This window comes from Falco cherrug, chromosome 2, assembly GCF_023634085.1.
Source record: "Falco cherrug isolate bFalChe1 chromosome 2, bFalChe1.pri, whole genome shotgun sequence".
NCBI classification, from domain to species: Eukaryota; Metazoa; Chordata; class Aves; order Falconiformes; family Falconidae; genus Falco; species Falco cherrug.
In genome coordinates, this window is record NC_073698.1 from 30,813,598 (window position 1) to 30,836,727 (window position 23,130).

The 23,130-nt window shown below is 44.0% G+C and overlaps 1 protein-coding gene across 1 annotated transcript; it reads right to left on the reverse strand.

Moving 5' to 3' along the window:
- CDADC1 (cytidine and dCMP deaminase domain containing 1) lies at positions 1 to 13,252 on the reverse strand. The gene is made up of 9 exons (XM_055701847.1): positions 13,101 to 13,252; positions 9,532 to 9,626; positions 7,814 to 7,991; positions 6,422 to 7,000; positions 4,292 to 4,341; positions 3,046 to 3,215; positions 2,332 to 2,521; positions 1,625 to 1,685; positions 1 to 381 (listed from the first exon to the last, which is right to left on the reverse strand). Exons 1-9 carry the CDS (start codon positions 13,177 to 13,179, stop codon positions 308 to 310), a joined length of 1,476 nt encoding a protein of 491 aa, XP_055557822.1. The 5' UTR covers positions 13,180 to 13,252; the 3' UTR covers positions 1 to 307.
- Positions 13,253 to 23,130: the final 9,878 nt, after the last annotated feature.

Genomic DNA, 23,130 nt, shown 5'->3' on the forward strand with positions numbered 1-23,130 from the left:
CAAAAAAGATGTCGTTTTATTATCATTCTGATCTACCAGCAATAAACTCTCAGTATTTTTTTTTAATGTGTTAACAATGATTAACCACCCAGTTACTTTCACAGAAAATACAAGCAGCATTTTTTTTGCCAGGAACAACTAAATTAAAAAGACCTTCAGGTAATTCCATAAAACATTAAAGACATCATAAATAAACTTATTCTAAAAATTACTTTCCAAGCAATAAATAAAACTCTTCCTTATTTGAAAGTGCAAACAGGCTGCATTATAAAAAGTACAGAGCAAGACTGCAGAAGTGCTCAATTATTCAGTAGTGACCAAGACACAGTTTCTTGTTTTGGTGCGGCTGGTCATCTAGCGATTTTGTTTTCTGGATCCCATCTAAAGAAAAAAATACATGTGAAACATTAATACAATAGTAAGCATAGCTTAAATACTCAACACATACAGGCACACTGGAGTAACACTGGGGGCAGGGAGGGGGATGAAGATTGTCTTCTTACTTTTACAGAGGAACACACAATAATCATAGCAAGAGAAATACACTAAAGAAAGCAAGCACCTTAAAACAGTTCAGGGTTGAAAATACAACAATGAAGAAAACATTGTTAGAAAAATAAGCCCTGTTAAAGGTTGTCAAACAAAGTACCCCAGGATCAATCTTTCTACAGCTCAGCCAAAAAAACATTTAGCAGAGAGAAGGACAAACAAGCCCTAACATTCTGCAGTGACTGCTAACAACAGAAACACAACTTTGAGCCCTTTCCTCCCTCCTTTCCCCTGGTCCGTAAGAAAATAGCTAACAAAGAGACTTCACTAATCTAGCTCAGTACACGTTAGGAATTAGCTTGTAGTATGTGGCTATTCATGGTACTCTATGCTTTGAGTAACTGCCAACTCCCTATCTTTATGCTTCATATCTTCATGCTTGAGGCACAAAAATTATTTAGCTGCTTCTTCCACATTATCTTCCCCTGTGGATGAGAAACATTTTGAGGACTGGTAGATGACAGTAGATGACAATGGTGGGTCACTTTTGTAGCACAAAAAGGCTTCGACATAAGACTCATCTAAACTCTGCTTTCAGAAGATAACAGCTCCCTTGCTACAGGGGGGCAGGCTGACAAGGAATTTGTGGCCTTTGTGTTAAGTATGTCTATATATACACACAAAGATAAATGTTGATTGAAAAGCATTGGCATAGATTCTACTTCACAAAAGCAGCACTGAAGTATTCTGCAGGACATATTTAAATGTTGGAGGAGTCCAATTTCTATTGAAAAAGAATGACACTATGGAACACAATATTAGAAGTCTTTATAGAAAAAATTTAAAACATGATAGTCTGAAATAATCTATGTGCAAAACATGATATTGTTGACCTCGATAACAGCATTACTAAGTTTTGTAATGTATCTGCTAAAGCCAAGCATTTGTTAAAACAAGCTCATTTTCAACTTACCATTAGTTCATCTAAGCTCAGAGAAGTTTTCACAGCAAAATTTAACTAATTGAAACCAAGATTAATTAAGACTAATAAATCCCAGAGGGATTAAGGTTTGTTTAAAACACCATCTCACTTACTGACTTCATTCATAAAATGAATTGATGAAAAAATACTTACTTTCCCTGTCTGTGGGGTCATGGAATTCAAGGGCATTAGTGTGCAATGGATTTATTTGCCACTGGTAAAAGAAGAAAAAAAATGTTTACTTATTTCGGAAAACAGAAGAAAGCAAAAGGAGAAAGAAGTACCCTACAGTCCTTCATCGTAAGGCATAACTAGGGGTGAGGTAGGAAATGAAGGGCCCCCCCTTCAACACACACTTGCTTTTAGGATGAAAAGCTGTTAAGAGATGCATGGCCGTTTACTCCCTTGAGAATGAGAAACGAATCTGCTCAAACCAACAGTGCTGCAGCTTCTCATGGTGAGCACCTTGAGTGCAGGTGCACTTGGCCACCTTCAAAACCTACCACAGCTCTTTCCTGCTGAAAGGGCATACAAAATCACAGTGATCTCCCATGTCAGCTGCCATGCTGTGACAGGGAGGCTTGGAGAGAACTTCAGTGTGAAGAGACCACCTCAAACAAGAGCAATGACTTAAGAGAGAAATCTGCAAGGCAATTACACAAAACAGAAACACCTGGCCCCATCATATGGCATATGGCACAGCACTTCTCCCCAGTGTGGGGACAGAGCAACCTCTCAGTTCCACTTGACTAAACAGCACGAGAAAACACAGCTTCTAGGCTGGCTGCAGATGACTGCTCGCTCCACCCTCCCCAGACGCTGCCCAGAGTTTTTAGAATATAGTATATTTAGACACTTACTGTAAATTTGCTTACACCCTCAAGTTCACCAAACTTCATATAGGAAATGTCTGCTTTCTTTTTTCCAGCATCAACATCTCCTGCATAGATCTGCTTGATACCAGCCCCTTTGATTAATGGGACACATTCATCACACGGACATTTTGTCACAAATATCATGCTTCTCTCATCTGGTTTTATTTCTCGACACCTACAAGCAGTCAGAAAACAGAATTATATCTTAATAGTTATGAATGCCAACAAACTAGATAGCTCACAAGAGCAAGCAAAGTGTTACATACTCTCAGAAGCAACTTATTCTTAACCAAGTGCACTAGTACACAACAATACCTGGTTTGATTTTACTATCTGTGAACAGAACACCCATCCCACCTCTCCGCACATATCATTATTGGAAGCCTCAACAATTTAACAAGTTACACTTCCATTTTTCAGGTTATAGCATGGTCCCAGCAGGAATCGGAGGCAGTGGCTTGTATCTGAAGGATAGCTGGTGTGCACTGGAGTGAGTAATTTTTAAAACCCAAGTTCACTCATGAAGTCTGAAGAAGCCCCAGAAGCTGACTGTGTCCATGCACATCCAGGTTATGCACCATAGGCATAAACAAGACCGTGACTGCATTCCACACTTCATCACAGTGACATCATGCATTTGTCATGGAACTGCTTCTGAACCATCTTACTCTTTTTCTGTAGTAAAAATAAACCCATTACCTGAATGTTAAGGCGTTCTGCTCCGCATGTATAATGTATCTGAACTTTCTGATTTCCCGATCTTTTTGTTTATCATCCATGTGTGGAAAATCAGCATATTCAGATCCAACAGGAAAGGCGTTATAACCACAGCCTACAAAATACATTGCTCCTGTTCCATCACAGCTTCTCTGCAACAGTAAGAAAGCATCAAATTTGGGGACATTTAAACTGAGTACTAAGTCAAAGTGTTGTGCAATGTATACTTTCACATTATCAGTTCGTGCCAGGTTACAGCAGTTAGAACTCAGCTCTTGCTAACCGTGCCACGTCTATATGGAGCTTTTCTACTAAGTTCCTCCATAGGAGCCGCATGGGCAAACTGTAACACCACAGACAACATGCTCCACAAGACTTCAGAAGCTTTCCTTTTAGCAAGTAATACTGACAGCAAGAACAAAAAGTATTAAGGATTTAGTCCTTAAGCCTTTCTGCAATGTACAAAATTAAAGACAGCTGGGGTTAGTCTCTGATGTGCCAGAGGCTGTGTTTCACCTGCCTCTCAACAGAGCCAGTGACCAGTGGGCTGACCAAGTAGCAATCAGTAACTGAAATCAGAAGAAACCTAACAGCAATAAGCAGCTGCTGACTGAAGTGCTAAAAACAAATGAAGAGTACTTTGCAGCTGCATGGAGGATGAGGCTTCCTGGGATTAGTAACATGCATAATAAGAGACATAAAGAAATAAAAACTTTATGTTTGGATGGGAAAAAGCACAGTAACAATATCTGTAGAAAAATATCACTTTGATCCAAAAAGGCATCTACTAAAGCCAGTATGGCATTTCAGCTGCAATAAAAATCATCAAGAGCTTGTCAGCCTATGATTGCATGAAGACCTCTCCAAAAAATAGCTGCAAAGAGGGACCATACACAGTAGGCACACACTGCCTGATCAGCAGCTGTGGCAAAACTTTTTGGCCAGGACACCTGGAGTAACTGACAGTGACTAGGGAAGCAGGCACGCTTAAAAGCTAGACAGACACACTGTGGTAGTTACTAAACGCATTTATACTCCCCCTTCATCTTGACAGCCATAATAATGAACTCAGACATTAACATTGAACTAAAGAATAAGAAGTGCAAGCCTTCTACAGTGCTGTGTGCATATGAAAAATGCACGTGTATAAACATAAAGCAAACAAGCTCAAAGCAGACACAAATTATGAATTATGAGTCCAAGGAAAAGTAACTTTTTCAATACTTACTGATTTTTCTTCTGCCCAAATAATAGCTCCAACTCCTGTTTTATGATCCTCTAAAATACATAAAATTTTAGCAGTAAATAACAAATGAAGCACTTCTGAGTTACCTCTACATTAACATATGACATCCTAGAGTAATGAATAACATTAATTGTTGCTTCATGGACAGAAGAAAAGAAAAGCTGAAAGATTTAACAGCTTCAAAGTCGTATGAGTCCACTGCAAAAGCTGGGTATGCTTTAACTGCAAGGCCAGCCAGTCTAAGACTTTGCTACGTACATTTGTTCACAATGCTAAGAAGCAACCAATAAGAAGCAATCAGATAAGAAAATGTGTGCCAGAATATATATGGACAGGTTTGCTGAGGTGAGATGACAAACTGATAAAAACCTTCTCAGTTATCAACTGCTTAATTAATTACTTAATTTCTTCCATTCTTTAAGTGAATTCCTTAAGTTTATGGTTCTGTGATCTGAATTCCTATCAAAATTAGTTGTATTTTATACCTAGGTCAGAGACAAAATGTTAACAATTGGATTTTAGGGGGGCCACTGTTGCCAAGACCACAGGAAAACTGGAACAGAACTTTCACTATGTGACCTGTAAGATTTTTATGGAACTTGGAAATCTTCCCCAGTAGCTATTGACGGGAGTCTTGACCAGTTAGAGCATATCACAGAGAAAAAAATGTTTCAGGCTTCTAGCGATTAATATTGTAGAAGGTGCTGTTTCAATTAACCATTTCCATCATCTCTGGTATCACTACCATATACAATCACTCAAAGAGGGTCTTTCCTGCCAAAGATATGTTTTATGAGGGCTGGCTTTATTTATGTTCTGCATATTTATCAGTCACTGATGTATATTAAGCCAGCACAGAAAACATCCTGTGATCTTGCTCCTCTTAGATCCACCCATATAATAAAGTAAAGCATGTAAATATATGTGTGTGTGTGCTGTTATTTATTTTAATTTTATTACAGGAATAAAGTGGAATAAGAGTTTGCTCAAAAGCCAGGCCTCAGTACAGGCTAAACAGCACAGATAAAACTGAATTTTGCTGCCCCAAAAATAAGTACTCAAGTTTGGTCAGTCTGTCTTGTTCTGTGAAACTGTAGTTGTACAAAAACCTCACAACTGGTTCCATGAAATTTCTGAACTACTTCTAAAAACACAATCTCCTCTGCAACTTTTGGTGACCAAATTTGTGGAAGGTACCTGACAAAGAAAAAAAAAAAGGGGGGTGGGGTGGGGAGGAGGTTCTAAAATGTGACGACTGTTCACCTTTTCAAACAACAAAGTCAAAAGTAAGTCAAAAGGCGTATCGAGCTCCTGACTTGATAGGTTGGATTTGTGTGTTTGGGTTGAGGGATTAGTTTTGGTTTAAGCTTTAAATGTGTACTATTTATTTGTTTACAAGTGTTTTAAAAAAGCTACTATCCTATCTAGATGAAAAAAACATCCCTAAGAAGTACCACCAAGTTTTAAGTCTTCATAAGTCTGTTCTCTGGAACACTACTGCATTGATACACAGACAGAATAAAGCAGCTAACAGAAGTCATCTGCATCAAGACAGTCAGTAACTATCCTTCCATCCTGAACTCCTGTACATCAAAACTCCAGCATCTTTGCAAAGAAAACCCCATCAGATATATTAACACTTTGACTAATAAGATTAGTACTAGGAAACTGAATATAACTGTACTTAATGCCCTACTGAAAGGATATATTTCACTGCCTTTTTTCTGAAGAAGTGTACATAATCTGCTTGAAATATTGGCATTTATTTGATAAGAGCAGCATCTTGTGAAACCTCAGTAAAAAGAGCCTTAGAGCAGCTTGAAGAATTTAAATGTCATTGTATTCTGTGTTCAGGTAGGTGTTAGACATGTTGGCAGGACAGGCTTTGCTAGCACTGTATGTAAAATACCTGCACTAATTTTCTCTTGGCAAGCTTGCACACACAATACTACGTACCCCTGTGGAGTTTTTACTATTACTGCTGCTCCTGTTTCACAGATGTAGGAATGGAATTCGGCAGCATCCTCAAAGTATTTGGAAGAGTAAGACTGAAATCAGGAACTCGCTTTACTCATGAGACACATTCTTCCCTCCCCTACTGTAACAGCTCACCTGTCCGATACGCGAGTAGTCTGGCTTGTATCATACAGTGCCTTGCAATTTCTTGGGGCAAACCCTGATGGTCTGTTTCATTTGTTTGTTGCGATTCACTGTTGTAAAATCCAAAGCATCCAAAGACAGGGACACTGGCAGCCACTGTCGCCAAGACCAAGACAAGATCTTTCATATTTTGCCTAAGGTTGCTGAAGTATGGATTTTCACAGAGGTTCTCCAGTCCTATTGTCATCAGTATTTGCTTGTGCATTTCCTCATTTGAAATTAGGAATAAACTTTCATACTCTTTTATTCTCTCTTGTCTACACGCAGTATAAAAGTCAATATTACAGTCAGTCTGAGATTTTGCTATTTTTTGAATAAAATCAAACTTCGTGGAAGTTTCTTCAACAAATTGCACCATATAGCACACCAAGGGCTGAAGCAACACACACACACGAGCACGACTATTTGACTTCAGTCTTTCTACTGCTTTGGCATCTAGCTTTGCATCATCCGTAGTCATGGGATTGGATGCATCATTCTGCAAGCTGATTTCAGGATCTGCAGGCCAGTAAGAAATTCTGTTCACCCCAGCTGGAAGAGAAGACAATGTAGCAAAAGGAACCATACGAGTGCAGTGGAACATAAACCTCATATTCAACCCACTATTGCTTAACCCTGGTTTTACTCCTTTAAGGCACCGAGTACTGCTTAAGGAGCACCTGGACAACAAAAATGCTAGCTGTTACGAGTACCAAGAGGTTATCTGATTTGATAATCAGACTACAGACAAACATTGGAGTTTTCCAAGTTCTAAAATCTTTGTCACAACCTAATGTTGTGTCTTACCTACAACAGATACATTAACACCACGTAGAAAAGTTAGCACTAATAAAAGTTGCTGCTGAGATTAAAAATCAGTACTTGCATAAGGGCTGTACCAGCAGATGCCATGTCAGGAAAAGAATAATCTGACTTGTCTTCATTTTGCTTGGGAAAAGGAAACCCTAAAGTACACACACTTCCTCTGGTGCCACTAACTAGCAATGGTGGGGCAAGGAAAAATGTAGCAATCTACACCTCATCATCAGGCATAGGGCTGCTCTGGAAAGGTGCAACAGGCATGTCAGAATCTCAGCAGTGCATCCCAACCCAGAGACAAGTACCACCAATAAGAACAGTTGCACAGAGAGATAAGGTCTCAGTAGTAAACCCTAGTTTCTTGATCACCAGGTCCAGGAAATGTACATTCAGTATTATTTTCAGCCTTGTGGAAAATATCAGCGCAGACTATGCAAGTTAGGGATTGGCATTCACAAGTGAGACAGCCCAAAGAGAAACAGGCTTTCTGATACCACCAATCACAAGCATAACACTTTTTCCTACTCTACTACAGTCATTGCTTACCGTTTACAATCATTTTTAAACAAGTTGAACATGGTTTTCTGGAAAAATAAAGGTCACAGTTTTTAAGTCTTGATCCATGTTTTATGAGTGCAATTTGGCCAGCATGTAAATCTGTACTGGAACAATGAAGACCAATAATCTTCATGTTTTTCACCACAACTAGACCACTCTTCTTCACCTACAGAAAAATGTGTTACTATTATTATTATTTTACTTTTTTTTCAACATCAAGTCCGTTGAGATGTTACGCCTCTTCCTTGGGTAACAGTAATCAACTAGGATCACAGCATATAGCTCTTCAATACAAATTGCAATATGAATCTTTACACAATCTCTGTTATACTTCCCCTAAGCAGTTATTTCTTTTTTACATGGTTTCTACATGCCTGCTAATAACAAGAGTGCTGTGCCCCGCCAAACTTCAAATAGGGACTTGTTGCAAATTCCTGATTTTTCTGGTCATTGCTTTGCCCATAACAAAATCGAGAAGCAGTGTAGAAAATTCTGTCAGTTACAGCTGAAAACGCCTCTGGATCATCCAGCATCTGGAAATGCTTATGAGTTTAATTTCTGTCTCAAGCTTGACCATCCTGGCAGCCAATAGCTTCTCTAGCTTTATTTCTGTCTCTTTACTTACAGAAATGAATCCTGGTTCTAAAGAATCTTCCATGGAAAAAGTCTGCGTACCGCAGACGACCTCTTACATCTGGATTCCCATGTATTGTGAGGAAACTGGATACAAGCTAGTTTGATGAAGCCAGTGGAACAGATCTCATTATGTGATCCAGCTGCTACCAGAATACTGTTGCCTTAGATCTGTAAATTGCTCAATTTCTTTGCGGTTACAGAAATTAGGCTGTACTAAAGCCCTACATATAACCCAAGTGCCATTTCTAACTGAATTACTGAATTTGAAACTGCTTTTGAAGTTTATATGGTGTTGCTCATCTGTCCCTCTTTCAGATCTAGTCTGGGACATACCAAGCTCTGAAAATCAGGCCTAACTGTCACTCACACTATTTTCCTATCTTTTCTTGTCCTGGCTGATACATGTGCTATGGATCTTAGCAGATGGGTATGCTCTGCATGAAGTGTCATAACAATTTTAAAGAGCACAATAAGAACTCTGATCACAAAAAGAAACACCCTGTTCCAGGACACTCTGAAAATACCCCTCTACTTTGAAGTGTAACTGGCCACTATTTAGAAGACCCATTCTCAAGACTGGTTTCTTTTCATTGTCACTAAAGTTATCTACAAGTTCTTGATCAGCAAACATTTCAAGTAGTTCTGTGCACCTCCACGATAAAAAAGAACTTGTCTGCAATCATGACCATTGTAATTGTAAAAGAATATTGCTACACCATCAACCGCGCTAATTTTAAAGTTACAATTAGTATATACTAAGAAATGCATGGTATACACCATGCCTTCTTTGTTATGCTCTTCAAAATACCCACCATTTTTCAGTGTTTGCTTCACCTGTCGAGGGTGTACCTTGCCTTTCAAAGTTTTTCAGAAATAGCACACTATTTAACTATTTTTCTCTCACCAGCGGATTTTTTTTCTACTTGTAAGAAATATTTGAAAAAGGTTTACCAGCTTTTTTCTCCCCCCCCGCCTCCTCTGGACTATCTGTTGTGTAAAGAGCAGTTAGAGTAAATTCACTGCAGGAGCTGTTCAGAAAGACCAATTAACAGTATGCATGGACATATTACCTGTGATTTTTTCTGTTGCTCAGCCGAGGGAAAGAGCTCCATCCAGAGACTGAACAAAGTAAAAAGATTGACCTTAGAAAGTCTTGGCATTTGTCCTGTCATCAGAAGAAAAAAAGAAGTATTTATTAAAGAATATTTATAAAGAAGCCCCACATTGTTGAACAATATTTTTGAAGCCTTCTACACCACAGCTGCTAAGAAGCTAGTTCATCAACCACTTCTGCTATTATCGCAGCTAAATCCACACTATCCTCTTCAGGGCAGCAGTTGTCAACTCAGAATGCTGACATCTGGATGCAGAGATCAGATTTGTGCAATGAGAGAAAATGGTGCAACTTTCACTGAAATTCAGTGAGTTAATTCTACTCAGAGGTGAAGAGCAGAAATCACAGATTGGATCCCACATAACTTAATGTGCTTAAATGATTCACAGAAATCTGAAACACAGCTTCTGATTCAGCTTCAGGCTCACCACAGAAAATATCTAGGCACACATCATGATCACTGGATGGTGGCGTATGATAGCATGGACTTTGTAAGGATGGTGATATTGGCTAGCCACAGCTTCCATAAGTTTACACTCTGTACATGCGTGGTCAAAAGCTTTACCATTGGTCAAACTCTACTCGTCCATGTGACCAGCTACTGCCACCCCACAGGCTATTCTTGGCTGTGTCCATGTTCTCTCTTCGTCCTGTGCTCTTCTTCCAGCCAGCCTCTCCTCCTCCTTTTCTCTGCTTCATCTAAGTTTTTATCTAACCACTTTGCTGCAGGATCACAGCTGCACATCGTCAAAGCAAGGCCACAGCTGCACACCAACATCAAACTGTCTTCGTCCCCCTACACTGGATCACTGACAACCACAGCAAGAGTGGATGAGCTGTTGTGAAACCTTCCAGTTACATCAGTTCCAGAGAAACCTACTTCTGGATTTTTACAGTTTGCTTAACTTTTGGTTAGATTTTTACAAAAGTGTAAGCCTATTGCTCAGGCTGTCACTTCTGACTGAATAACCAAAGAGGTAGCAAGGAATCGCTTCTCGGATCACCACCTTGTGCTGTGTTGTGCTTCTACTCAAAATCTGAACATTGTCCTGTGAGGGGCAGCGCTCCGCATGCATGAGTGCCCCACAAATGAAAAAGGAGGAAGTACTGCACTGCTCACTAATGCTTGCACCATTCCAGATGTAAAGCTGGCGTGCTTCACACTTGGCATGAAGTTAATTAAGTCTTCGAAGAAGCTCCAGTCCCTGTTTCAGGGGTGCTTACAGAGAGCTGCAATGAAGATATATTCCTCTGCAGGTCTCATGTGCCACCTGACAATAGTATTTCTGTTTTTATCCCCTCCTGCAAATGCCAAAGTTTTTGCAAAGGAGGAAAAGGCAAAGGCAAGAATAGAATAGAGGAAAGCATTTCTTGAAGTAGTTCCAGCATTTTGGAAGAGATACAATCAGATATTAAGATTGCTTCGGTGCGAGAGAGGGTTAGTTTAATGACATGTCTGTGAACCCATACAATTAGGACAGCAGATAAACATATGCAATCCATGACTGGAATACCATTTTCAGACAGCATTTTAACAGCTTTTTTTCACACAGATGTGTGATCTTGGAAAGCAACTATAGACATCTCAGCAGCACCATCTGATGCTACACTGTCTACTACTCCTTAGGCTACCCAGCTACGCTAATTCCACAGTGCACAAGCACTGCAAGGGACACATGGTTAGCACAGATATGTGTGCTATGCTTGCAGCACCTATGAATCTGTTATCACTTGTACTAAAAACAAATTGTAAAAGAAGTCTACAAGTCACATCTAAACAAGTAGAATTTGTTTTCTTAAATGGGCATTTGAGTTCACTCTCATTACAGCCCCTGTTCACTCCTGTTGTAGCACACACGTGTACAGTTCCCAAGTGGCAAGCTGAAATAAACAGTGCAATTTGTATCAACTCACACATACACCGTCATGTTTTCTAAAATAGATTACAATTTGGCATACAAAGTATACTTAAAACAGAATATGCCAAAACCAAGTTTTAATTACTGTTTGTTTTCTTTGACCTAATCTGAATGTGACCTGTCAAACACATGGGAAACAAACTGAAGAATGTACCGATCACAATGCAGTTGTGACTTGACTTGAATTTATAATGAGAAGCAGGAGAATATCATGATGAAAAAGGAGAGACCTGTGGTCACTATTATCTATGTATCCACATCTTCAGTGACTCAGTACTTAAATGTTCCCTTAAGTTCAACAGAGTGAAGAGAATACTGATTAAAGTGGCCTGGAAAAAAGGTAGAAGACATCTTACAGAATTTAAAGCAACTACAGAAGATTGGGGAAGAAAAGGAATCAGGCTCTTAGCTACTGAAAGCAAAACTGCACATGAAAGGAGCGCTCTTTTCAGGTGCATCAAGTCCTCACACAGAGGTACGATTTTATTCCTCCAGGTTAGGGATCTCACTCTGGTGAGGCAAATCATGCTCCAGGGAAGCACACGCTGAAGGCCAGTGTCAGAAACTCTGCTACTCCTACACCTGCAAGCAAAAAGGAGCAGGACGCTCCGGACATGGCTCAGATACAGGATTATGCCATGGCTGCAGCATAGGAGTCCCTAGTTCAAAGTCTGAAAGGCTTGTAAGAAGTTGTCTTGACAGTATGAAACAAACACTTGTGCTTTGCTTTCACACCATCAGGAGGAGGAAATCAGTGACGTCACTCTCCTGTCTGGGAAACAGAAACTAGAAACCACTTTCAGAGCTCATCTTGGCTCACTTGGAGGCAGGATTTTCAAAAAACTGGGATGAAACAAAACCCATTTACCCATCAAAGGGGACCTGGCAGCCCTGGCATGGTCCTCAGTGTGAGAGCTGTAAATATACGTCCATGGGCAATGAGTTTGTACACACCACTCCCCTGGGACAGCAGCGACGGGATATGTGAAATCCATCAAAATCAGCTTCATCTGGGCATCCCCAGCCCTGAGAGAAAGTTGCTGTCTACAAAATTCATACATGGGCCCTGCTATAGGGGTTAACAAGAACACCCCTCAGAAGGCAGGCATTTTTACGCACATTACATTTTACACACGTGAAATATACATGGTGTAGAACTGGAAAAAAATAATTTTGAGGGTGGGGTGAATGCAAAATACAAGCGTATGTTATCAAAAGGCCTTATGAATAAGAGCACAGGCGAGCGAGGGAGGGGGGCCGGACACGCACACACCGTACCGCGTTATCTGTGCCGGCAGCACCCTGGCGCAGCAGCCGAGGGGAAGGCTGGGGCTGCCGGCACAGCCCGCGGAGGGCACAGCCCCGCCAGCGCCCTGCGGGCAGCGCAGACCGGACGGTTCCGGGCATTTCGTTAAACGCCCCCAAGCACCCGGTGGGCGAGAAGAGACCCGCGACACGCCGTCAGCGTACCAGACCCCTCCCCCCCCGCCGCCTCAGCGCCCGCTCCCCAGGGCGGCGGGGTCGCGGCTCCCTCACAGCCGGGGCAGGCCCCGGCCCGGCCCCCCCGCAGCCAGGCCCCCCGCGGCGGGCACGGGGCGGCGCTCACCGGCCATGCTGTCGGTCTGCGTGCTCGCCGCGCTCACCCGCGGCCCCCCCGCCGCCGCCGCTTCCTCTGCGCCGTGCATCCGTGCCGGTGCGGGTGCGGGTGCCGGTACCGCCCGGTGCCCCCGGCCTCCCCCGGCCCGCCCCCATGGCGGCCCCGCTCCTCCCTCAGGGCGGTGCCGCGGTGGAGGCGTCCGCATGGCAACTGCCGCTGATGGGCGGGCACCTCGGCCAATAGGCAGCGGGAGGGGAAGGGGGGGTGGGGCTTGTCGTGACGGGGCGGGCGGTGGCTCCTGGCGAGAGGCGGGGCCTGTGCTCCGTAGCGGGATTTTAACGGTGACACAGAGCTCACCGCTCCGTTCTCCCCAGCGGGCCTGCACCGGTCCGCGGAGCCTGTGTGCTGGGCGGCCGCCCGCTGCCGTGTGGCTGAGGGGGAAAGCCGCCGCCACGCGTCCCCCCCGCAGCCGGCCCTGGGTGGCCTCCTGGGGAAAGTACAAGCTCGCGGGCAAGAAGGGACCCGGCGGCTGGGCCCCTCAGCGCAGGGGCAGCCTCTCCCTGCGGCTTGCTGAGCGGGTGGCTCGTAGCCGGGGATTTCGTGCCGGCTGCCATCATCTCCCGCGCCCGCTGCGTGTTTTGGCAGCTCAGTGCCTCCGTCGCGCGTGGGGAAAGCCGTGTTCCTCCGGGCCCCGGCTGCGGCGCGGCTGCCCTTCGGGAGAGCTGTCCCGCCGGCACGGCCCAGCCTCTCACCCGCGTGCCCGGAGCAAGAGCGGCTCCGCCCGGGGCCGCGCCGTCGGCACCAGCTGTGTCTTTCCAGGGCAGAGCCGTTACACGCAGATTACACCCGTGTGGGAAAACGAGCAAGGCCTTGGCGGCGTACAGGTGAAAAACGGTCTGGTTTTCATCTTTTAACGTATGTGTTGTGGCTGCTGCGACTGGGCCAAAACTCTTCATCGTGTACGGATTGACGCTCAGACCCGGGAAGACCGGCTCTGGGATTGCTGCCCTGACTGCCCATGGTAAGGGAAAGGCTGGATGAAAGCAGAAAAGGTTTGGGGCTTTTTTTGTTCGTTGGTTGTTTCTGTGTCCTTTGTTGTCTTGGGTGGGTTTTTTTTAAACAATCTCTTGTCTTGATTTGAGCCTATAATTCAGGGTATGTTTCTCTCCTGGACATCAAGGCATTGGGCTCCTGAAAGATGAGCCAGTCTGAGGGGATTTGGTGGCCTCCGTTCACAGGCTAACGGGTTCATGGAAGTTAAATTAGAATACACCCTGACTTCATATTTAATATCTTTTCTTCTGTGAAGAGAATGACTTGTAGTTAACTGGATAAATCTTATTGATTACAAAAGGGGCTGTAGTATGCAATAACCTCAAGACTGGAAACTTACTACAAGGGGAGGTACTTGATCCCAAAACTGTACGTTTATAAAGAAACTACTAATAGTTTGTGGAAGGTATGTGATGCATTTATGTAAAAGTTTCTCTGTGGTTAAATTTTTGGAGATAAATCTATAAACTGCTGTCATGTGTTTAAAAAAAACCCACCAAAATAATTATTCGGAGCCAGTGACTATAAAATCACATCTTGTGGAGTTTCAGAAGCGAGTCCGAGACAATCTAGACTAAAAGGACTAGTGACTAAAAGGATTCCTGAGGATGTGACATAAAGCAATACAGAATCTTTCGTGAGTCTTGAATAAGGTCAATATAAGCCTAGAAACTGAATGAGAGCATGAATTAGCTTATGAATTGTTTCTTTTTGAGGAGTCTTTCATTTCCTATATGGATGCAAATGGATTCCTTTGTGCAAGTTACCATTATCTAAGATGAACTTTTTCCCTATTTAGAAAAATTCCTTTCTAGACCATGTCTTTATGAAAGACTACAAAATTATGTGTGTATTTGCACTTACCAATCTTGCAAATGTGTCTGGACTATTGCTGAAAGCAGGGGAGAGACCTTTTATGTTAGAATAGACCTGCAGCAAGTGAAAGGGTAACACCTTTTGGTATGATCATCCCCCGGTATCCCAAAACCAAACCAACACTTGCAAGAAGTCTCTCTGCTCTGTTAAACTTTGTGGTGTTTTTTCCACTGTGCTGGAGAATCAGCTTCTCTCACCAGTAGCTTGTTGATTCATGCCACAGTATTTGACTTGCATGCCCTAGTGTTTCCATGTGCAGCGGGGCATGGAGGTGGGGTTTTCAGGGGTCAGCAAGCCCAAAGTAAGTGGAAGTCAAGTTCACAGCAACACTCACCAGTGAGTTGCAGTTACCTCATTGTGCAGGAGTCTCCTTTGTAAGAGGGAAGGCAGCACAATTTATAGGCAAGTCCCACCCTATGCTGGCTTTTCATCTAATTTTAGTCTTGAACTTGAAAGCTCTCAGTGGACTGGGACTAAAGGACTTTATAATCCTCCTTGCCTTCTGCTAAGAACTAGAGGGCAGTGGATGACAGCATCTGAGGAGAGTGTTCGTTCACTCCAGGACCAAGAGAGACAACGTAATTCCCTAAAATCTGGTCGAAAGGAGTATGGCACCAACCCTCATCCAGAAAGCATCCTTGCTGAGGGAGTAAGTGTGCTGCTTTTGGCAAGATGACAGTGAAGAGGAGGATGGTAGAGGAACGTAATGAGGAAAGGGGGCTCTTGGCCCCACTGTCCTTCTTATGCACAATTCAAGGCAATTGAGCCTTTCCAGTTAACCAGTGTGTTAGCCTCTGAGCTGCCATTTTGAGTATGTCACCAGCAAGAATTTCTGGATGGGCCTCTTCTGCTTGAATCAGACCTGCTGGAAAAACCTACTACTTTCCTCAACAGCTGCAGTTTGTTCCTGCAGTTGTCTTACAAACCCAATTCATTCAAGTGACTGATTGCTTAACACCCCTTTCCTCCCTCCCCTGGCCCCCTTTTTCTTTATTTAGCAGACCCATTTGCTAGTATTTCTCATTCTAAGCACACCAGAAGGCTGTAGTCTCTGATATGTTATTTTGATCTGGTAGATGACAGAAAGCTCATTCCTAAAGCTCACTCTGCCAAAATGTCCTTTGGAAGTTGTTACATCAAATTGTCATGTCACCTGCATCCTCAGATTTCTGGTATGTTTCTCTTTGTGATGATACCCTGTGATACCCGCAGTGCTGTGAAGCTGCGTGATTGTCTTTGCTGATGAGCTTAATAATTGAATAGCCATTCAATATAAGAGTGTTTACTGAGAAATTACTGAGCTGCCTTGCTGGGCTTTTCTGGTGCTTCTTGTATCACCATCGGTATATTTTTACACCCTCCATTTGATGGTGTCTGTGGACTGAGACTCTCATTCCTCATCATCACCTCTTCCATGATTTGATAAGATGACTTATTCCTGTGTCGCAGTGACTGGCTTTGCAGTGTCTTTCTGCAGCTGAGCTCTACAGGTTTTAGATCCTGAAACATGGTTTCCTACGCTACCATCACTCTCTTAATGCAGATGACTTTACACCTTACCCCAAAGTCTTAGCTGGAGTGTATTGACATACAGCGAAGCTGATCATCTGTTTCAAAACTAGTAAGAAGAGCTTGCTGTGCTTAATTCCTGGGGTTTGAGATCTTTATTCATCACTAGTAGTTTCAGTCTGACCCTTGCTTCGCCTTCTGGATTTTAAAAAAACAACCCACCTGTTAGAAAGTTTTAGCAGAGAACTATTAAGTGTCACCATAACAGCTAGGCCCATCAGTTCATACAGGAGATATCTGCTCATTGTTTGTACTGTGCGACTACAATGAGCTTCTCTCGCTATCTCTGCAAGCCATGTTGAAGGAGTTTCTGCTGGTGATGAGTTGTTTTTTACAGCTCACTAGAAGAAAGCTTTTGTGCTGCTGTCAGGCAAAAGCAGATACATCCTTCAGCCTCATCAGTCTGTTAAATACGAAAAAGTATGTGCTAATCTAGTAAATGAAATGACATCAAGCAAGTAAACAATCAGGAATTATTTATTTTCATCTCAAATATTTTAATTAATCAATTTGTAAGTACGATGGCAATTTCTTCCTTCCAGTGCATTGCATTAAGGAGGGGTCGCATGTACTGTCCCACTGTTGGAGGACAGGCTGTCACTGAGGGACAGAGGCATCTGCTGCACATCAGCTCAGCTGCAGCTTGGTGCTGCAATGGGATGTAAACCTGGGAGCTCTGACTCTCTGGACTTTGCTTTAAGTCTGCTGGTGTTCTGTTCTCTGCAGCTGCTGCGCTTCACCTCTGTGAGAGAGGCATTCAACTCCTTGACCCAACTTCTGGTAGTTTGGTTCAGTCTCCAAAGGAAGCAAAGGCCTCAGCCTTTGTAACTGGGCCAAAAAATTATCCATATTCAACCTGTTCTCTGAAAACCTGTGCAGGAACAGGGTGACGTGGTGAACATCGATGCATATGGGCTTGGAAACTGAAACACCAACCGTATGATTAACGCATGAATAGCAGGTGATTCTTCCAAGACTCATTTATCAAGGAACAAAGAAAGCTGTGAGTACAAGGAGTCTCATATTTACCTTTTCCATTAGATGCAATTTGACTACAAACCAAGCACTTTATTCCATAAATATGACAGCCCAGGTAACCCTTCTCTGAGCTCTCCCTGCTTAGCAGCTATGATCTCCCCTTGAGCACAGACACCTCTCAAGGTTACTCCTCAAGGCTGAGACACCCCTTACCAACTGCAGATCATTGGTAAGTGACTGATACCACACGTAACCTTGTATTATAGTGCACTAGGCTTTGTACTAGTAACTTTGAATTGTTGCTATATCCTCTACAGTAAGTAATACAGTGAACCTTGACGTTGAACTTGCAGGTCTCGCTTTTATAACATCTTAGTTCAATAAAACCACTTTTGCTGATACCTTTGGCAGCGGTAATTTAAGCGATCTAATTCCCCCCCTCCGTGGCAACCTCAGACATGTCTACTTCCCTGTGAAGCTGTCCATGTGCATAGTTTGTATCTCTGTTGAAAACAGTAGAAGGTAGACATTGCTATATAGTGAGGATGTCTTTATTTAGACACAGTAAGGACCTGGTGTTGCTCTGGCATCAGAAAGGCAATCAGGTTTGGGTCACGCTAAGGTTGTGAAAGACTGTGGGGAGAGAGGCTAATCCTGCATTCATGCCCATGCAGTGGTCATCTGGAGTAGCTGCTGCCTTAGATGTCCAGAATTTATATATTCAGCAGCTAGTAACGATCCATTGTTTCACCGAGCCATATTAACTGGCTGCCTTTTATACCCATGTTATGCATTTAACCTGCAGTGCTGTCTAATGTTCCTTCAGATACTTGCATGTGCGTACACATGCCTTTACATATATGACAGGAACACAAGAATTTATTGAGGCATTGCTACTGTGCATTGAATCTATGATGTTAATTAAAACAAATCAACTTTTTAATTGCAAACAAACACTCAGTGGTGTCCTAGACATCAAAATGTCAAGACAGGGGTTTACGTTACAAGCTATGGCTTGGGAAGAGATAAAAATACACCTTTTAGAAGTTGCTGGGATAGATAGTAAACGTTTTCTATGTGTTTAAAATCTTTAAGAAACTCTGTATAACTGATACAGGCAACAACCTGGATATCACACAAACAAAACCTGTATAAATGAACTTGTAACAGACAGCAGAGTGCTTGCTTTATAAAGCAGTGTACTGAAGTACACGCAGTGGAAACGTAAGCATTTAGAGCACGTGGTGGCAAGAGTGATTTGTGACAGCTGAGATGCTGTGCAGGGAAACCTGCCCTGAGCAGGAGCCCCTCTGAGACCCCAGCCCTGAAGATGTTACTGTGGGAAGGTGATGGGGTTTCAGCCGATCTCGCAGGGGACAAGTCAGGGCCTGTAGGCTATGCCTAGATTGCAGCATAAAAGCAACCTTTCAGGTGGCTGTAAGAAGAGTGTTTTACTGTTTTTGCAGCTTCCATCTATATAGCTGGGCTATGGCCTTTGCAGGTAGCTGTGGTGAGGGTACTGGCATGGTGGTTGTTGCTAGACACGTGGGATCCCAGGTCCTGTGTAAGCCATGCCTGCTATAGGCTTTTAATATAGTGTCTGGTGTTAAGCGTGGCTGTCTGTAATGCATCACAGGGCTTGGACATCTTCCTGGCTGCTCCTCTACCAGATGTCACCCAGCCTGGTTTCCATGTTTTCACCTGGCTGCAAGTGGAGACTGAGGATGGTAACACTGAGGTTGAGGTGAGAGATTCAGGTCTGAGGGCTCAGCTCCTGAAGGTGCTTCTTGGCCTGTGGTATTTCAGCTTCTGAAATAGTTGCTTCACCAGGAGAAGGTGAGGCACTTCTCTTGGGGCTTGTCCCGCTGGGCAAGCTTCAGGGAGGGTAAAAAGGAGGGAGATGAATCGGAGACCTCCTCCAAAAGCTTGGGCTGTAAGTCTCTATCAGACTCTCTTTAGTGCTTGCTCCCTTTTTCATTGCTTTGAAAAGCAGCCAGATTAGGAACCATGTAAAAGTCAGTCTGACAGCCACAAGGACAGTATCTGTCAACTCCACAACATGGAGCCAGCAGAAATGGCTGTGCAAACGCTCCACCTCTCTCCTGCTGTAGAAACCATAGGCCCTTGTCCTCCCTCCCTTGTGAGGGGAGAGTCCAGCATCCTGCCGTGCTGGTGGCACGCGGCACTGTGGATATCTGGGTTATGAACAGCTCTTTCCACACCGGTCACAGAAGGCAGTTAGTGGTGCCTCTTCCTCCTAACGGGGCCAGGTTTGTGCTGACAGCCTGGAAGTGATTGCTTCTGCAGTTACGTACAGATACTTGGGGCACTTGCCTGGTTATACTTTCTAGTAAACAACAAGCCCTAAGGCACAGCAGACACGTTTTGTGAGGTGGTGAGCATCCCTTGGCAGTGTTAGGGTTCCTGCCAAATGGTGCCGAGCACTAGCAGGGTCCTTCGGGTGCTCAGCAACCACTCCAAATTTGCTCTGCTGGCTTCAACTTGAGTTTAAGTCTTGGGCACACCCATACCACTGTGCCCTGTGGGTCTGACCCAAATTCATTCACAATCTAACTCACTTGAGCTCAGGCATGAGATTTTGTTCCTGTCATTCGTGTGATAAAGCTCACAATTCTGTTGTGCAAATATCCCAGAGGCTGCCCAGCACAAAACCAGCACCCTGTCTGCAAGCCAACAGAGAAAATTTCTTCTAAGGCTGTCTTTTTGGACTTCAGTTGTAATGCAGTGATGTGTACTGTCAAACAGTCAGACTTGGATTTTTCTCCCATTCTGTAACAGAGATAACCCGTCAATTTTTCTTATTGTTATGTGTTTCCTTTGACAGGTCTTTGGGTTTCAGTGATGAGGAGGCAAGAATTCAATTTTGTTTCGCTATCTGGGAATAAATGCAATATTTCCTAGATCCCAGACCAAAATGAAATACATTTGACACTTCCACGTGGAAAGGTGTCCTGGAGACAGATTGCTCCTTGCACACACATGCACTTTACAAAGCAAGAAGTGTCTGAAAAGAAGGAAACAAAATGAAAATGAAGACTAGCTATCACAAATTCCTGACAAGAGCTGTTGTTTCTCACCAGCAGCTGTGAAACGGACTCTGGGGACCAAATCAGTAAACGGAGAGAAAGTATGTAAGTGGGGAACAGAGCATATAAGAAAGAAATGGGGCTGGGTGGGTCTGTTCTGTGTGGTAGCGGGGGTTCTGCTCTGTGGGATCACCTCCTGCTGCTCTTCTGCGTTTTCCTGTACCATTCCCAGGCTTGTCTCAGCCAGGGTTGTTCTCAGGCAGCTCCGTCCATCCCTGCCTCCTTCCTGTTCCCAAGCTCTGCAGGAGGGATCTCCCTTCACAACAAGCAGCATGGGAAGGAGCAAACATTACTGTGTTTTGTCTGTCCCTTCTGCGCCTTTATGGTAACTTCCTGAAGGCGGGGAAGATGGGTCACCACTCTGCATGGGAGCAGCTTGTCTTATCGCAACTCCCTTGGCCCAGCTTCTCGGTGCAAGGACTGGGTCTGAGGGCGTGGATCCTGCAGACCTGCTCTACTGCAATAACTGTTGGACAGGGATCGCTCATTTCTGTCTAGGGGTGTGTTTTGTGATGGTCTCGCTGAAAGAAAGAGCCCGTGTAAGGCAAGGTGTGAAGGCTCCCTGCCGTTCTCCCTCGGCTGCCCCTCCATCCTCCTCAGCGGCTGAACGCACCAAGCCTGCCCTCCTGCCCTGCCCTGGCCGGGTCGGTCCCTCGGGCTAGGGTCAGCACACAGGCTTGCTCCCCAGGAGCGGGGGGTAGCTGGGTGAGACGATTCCCTTGCACAGGTACAGCTGGTTCAGGTCAGTCCAGCAGGTTCTGCTGAAGTCTGTTGAAATGAAGCACTGTGAAAAGGTAATGACTACAAGCCTTCAAATAACTTCCAGGGCTTGGAATGCTGCCTGGCTTGGTGTCAGCAGAATTGAACCCCTGGATTAAGAAAATGTTCCCTATGCTGTGCTCAGCTGCTGCAGGAGATGGGGAAACTCAGCTTCTCTCCAGATTCCTCTTCTGGGGTTGTGGACAGCCTCTACTTCCACAGGGTCAAAACACAGCTTGCCTTTGGGGTGTGTTTGCACAGCACAGACAAAGAGCAGACCTAAATTTAAATTAGGGAACAGATTTCCTTATTAAGATGGGCAAAAATTGTTGCATAGGAGCTACACGTTTGTTGGACCCTATGCTTCTCTTCACGATCAGTTTAGCTGCAGGCTGGTCCCTGCTGGTATCTTTGATTTATAGCAGCAGTGGAAGCCAGGCTGACTTTTTTGCTGCTTCCAGAGACTTCCTGGGGTTGTATTGCCACCTCTGCAGAGCACAGAAATGTTGCCGTGTCCTGCAGTGTATGAGTACCCCTGATACAACAGCAGGCAGCTACTGAGTCTTGTAGGGCTGTCATGGGCTCCATGACACTTGCTGAACAGGAACGTAAGTGTTTGTATTCATCTGATATCGTAGCAGAGTTTCTGAGACTGCTGACGTGGAGGTCACTTAGGACTTGCATCTGCTTTGGTGACTATAAGACCCCTTAGTGGCTGCTGCCTGGGAGGGCAGGGTGTGAGGGTGCCTGGATCCCACCATCCTTTGTGTTCTGCCTTGTTGCTTCTTGTCACGTAGAATACCTTAAATGAGGCGGGGGAAAGTTACTTCTTTTGTGGCTTTTTATCTTCTACTCTGGCCAGGGTAGCTGTCTTCTCTGATCCGGCAACTGCACCACGCTCCAGAGGGATCAGAGTGCCTTGCGCAGCTTCTATACGCTGGCGGTGGCTCTCCTTCCATTCCAGGTAAATATGCAGTCTCATCTGGCTTGTATTTCTGCCACTCCATACTGCTTTTGGTGACTGGCAGATGATGCCTTTCAGACTGGTTCCCTGTGCTGAAGTTGGGCCCTTTGTTGCTAATGACAGTGGTATTTGGTGAAGCCCCAGGTTTAGGAGACTGTCACGTTACATTATATCTGATTTGTACCCAGCTCTGGCTTTGGTTTAGAGATTTTTCAGTAAGCATCATGAGTAAGGTGAGCTCTTAAGGAGAGGTTTGAAGGATGACTAGCTTTGAGGGCATTTAGGGGGAGACGTCTTCCCAACCATGCAAGCAGGCTGGGGTGCCCACACTCTAATCTGGGAACTCCTTCTGACCCCAGCAAATATGGATATGGAGATGGACATTGTGGGATGCTTGGCAGCAGCATCAGCTTCTGAAGAGCAAAGAGATGACTGGCAAGGACGGAGTGAAAAAATTTTGCATCTGGGAGAAGGAATCCAGTGGAAGAGGGCAGACAGGAGGGTGAAATGATCTTAGGAAGGTGCTGGTAAAATGGTCTTTGTAGAAACTTTCTGCATGGACTGGATTCATGCAAGAAGCATCCAGATGAAAGGAGACATCAAGAAGGAAGACAGCCTGAAAGAGCCTTGAACAAGTTTAAAGTTTGAGCTTTTCATGCCTTGTGCTTTTGCTTTTTTTTTAATTTTTTTTTTTTACTTAGCGTTTGCATTTTCAGTCCTCGGTCCCCATCGG

Excerpts from the sequence above, each read along its gene's own strand:
- CDADC1 (XM_055701847.1), bottom strand. The coding sequence starts at position 13,179 with ATGCACGGCGCAGAGGAAGCGGCGGCGGCGGGGGGGCCGCGGGTGAGC. Across the intron at positions 9,627-13,100 it reads GCAGACCGACAGCATGGCCG|GACAAATGCCAAGACTTTCT; the intron begins GTGAGCGCCGCC and ends TTCTGATGACAG. Across the intron at positions 3,216-4,291 it reads TTTGGGCAGAAGAAAAATCA|AGAAGCTGTGATGGAACAGG; the intron begins GTAAGTATTGAA and ends TTACTGTTGCAG.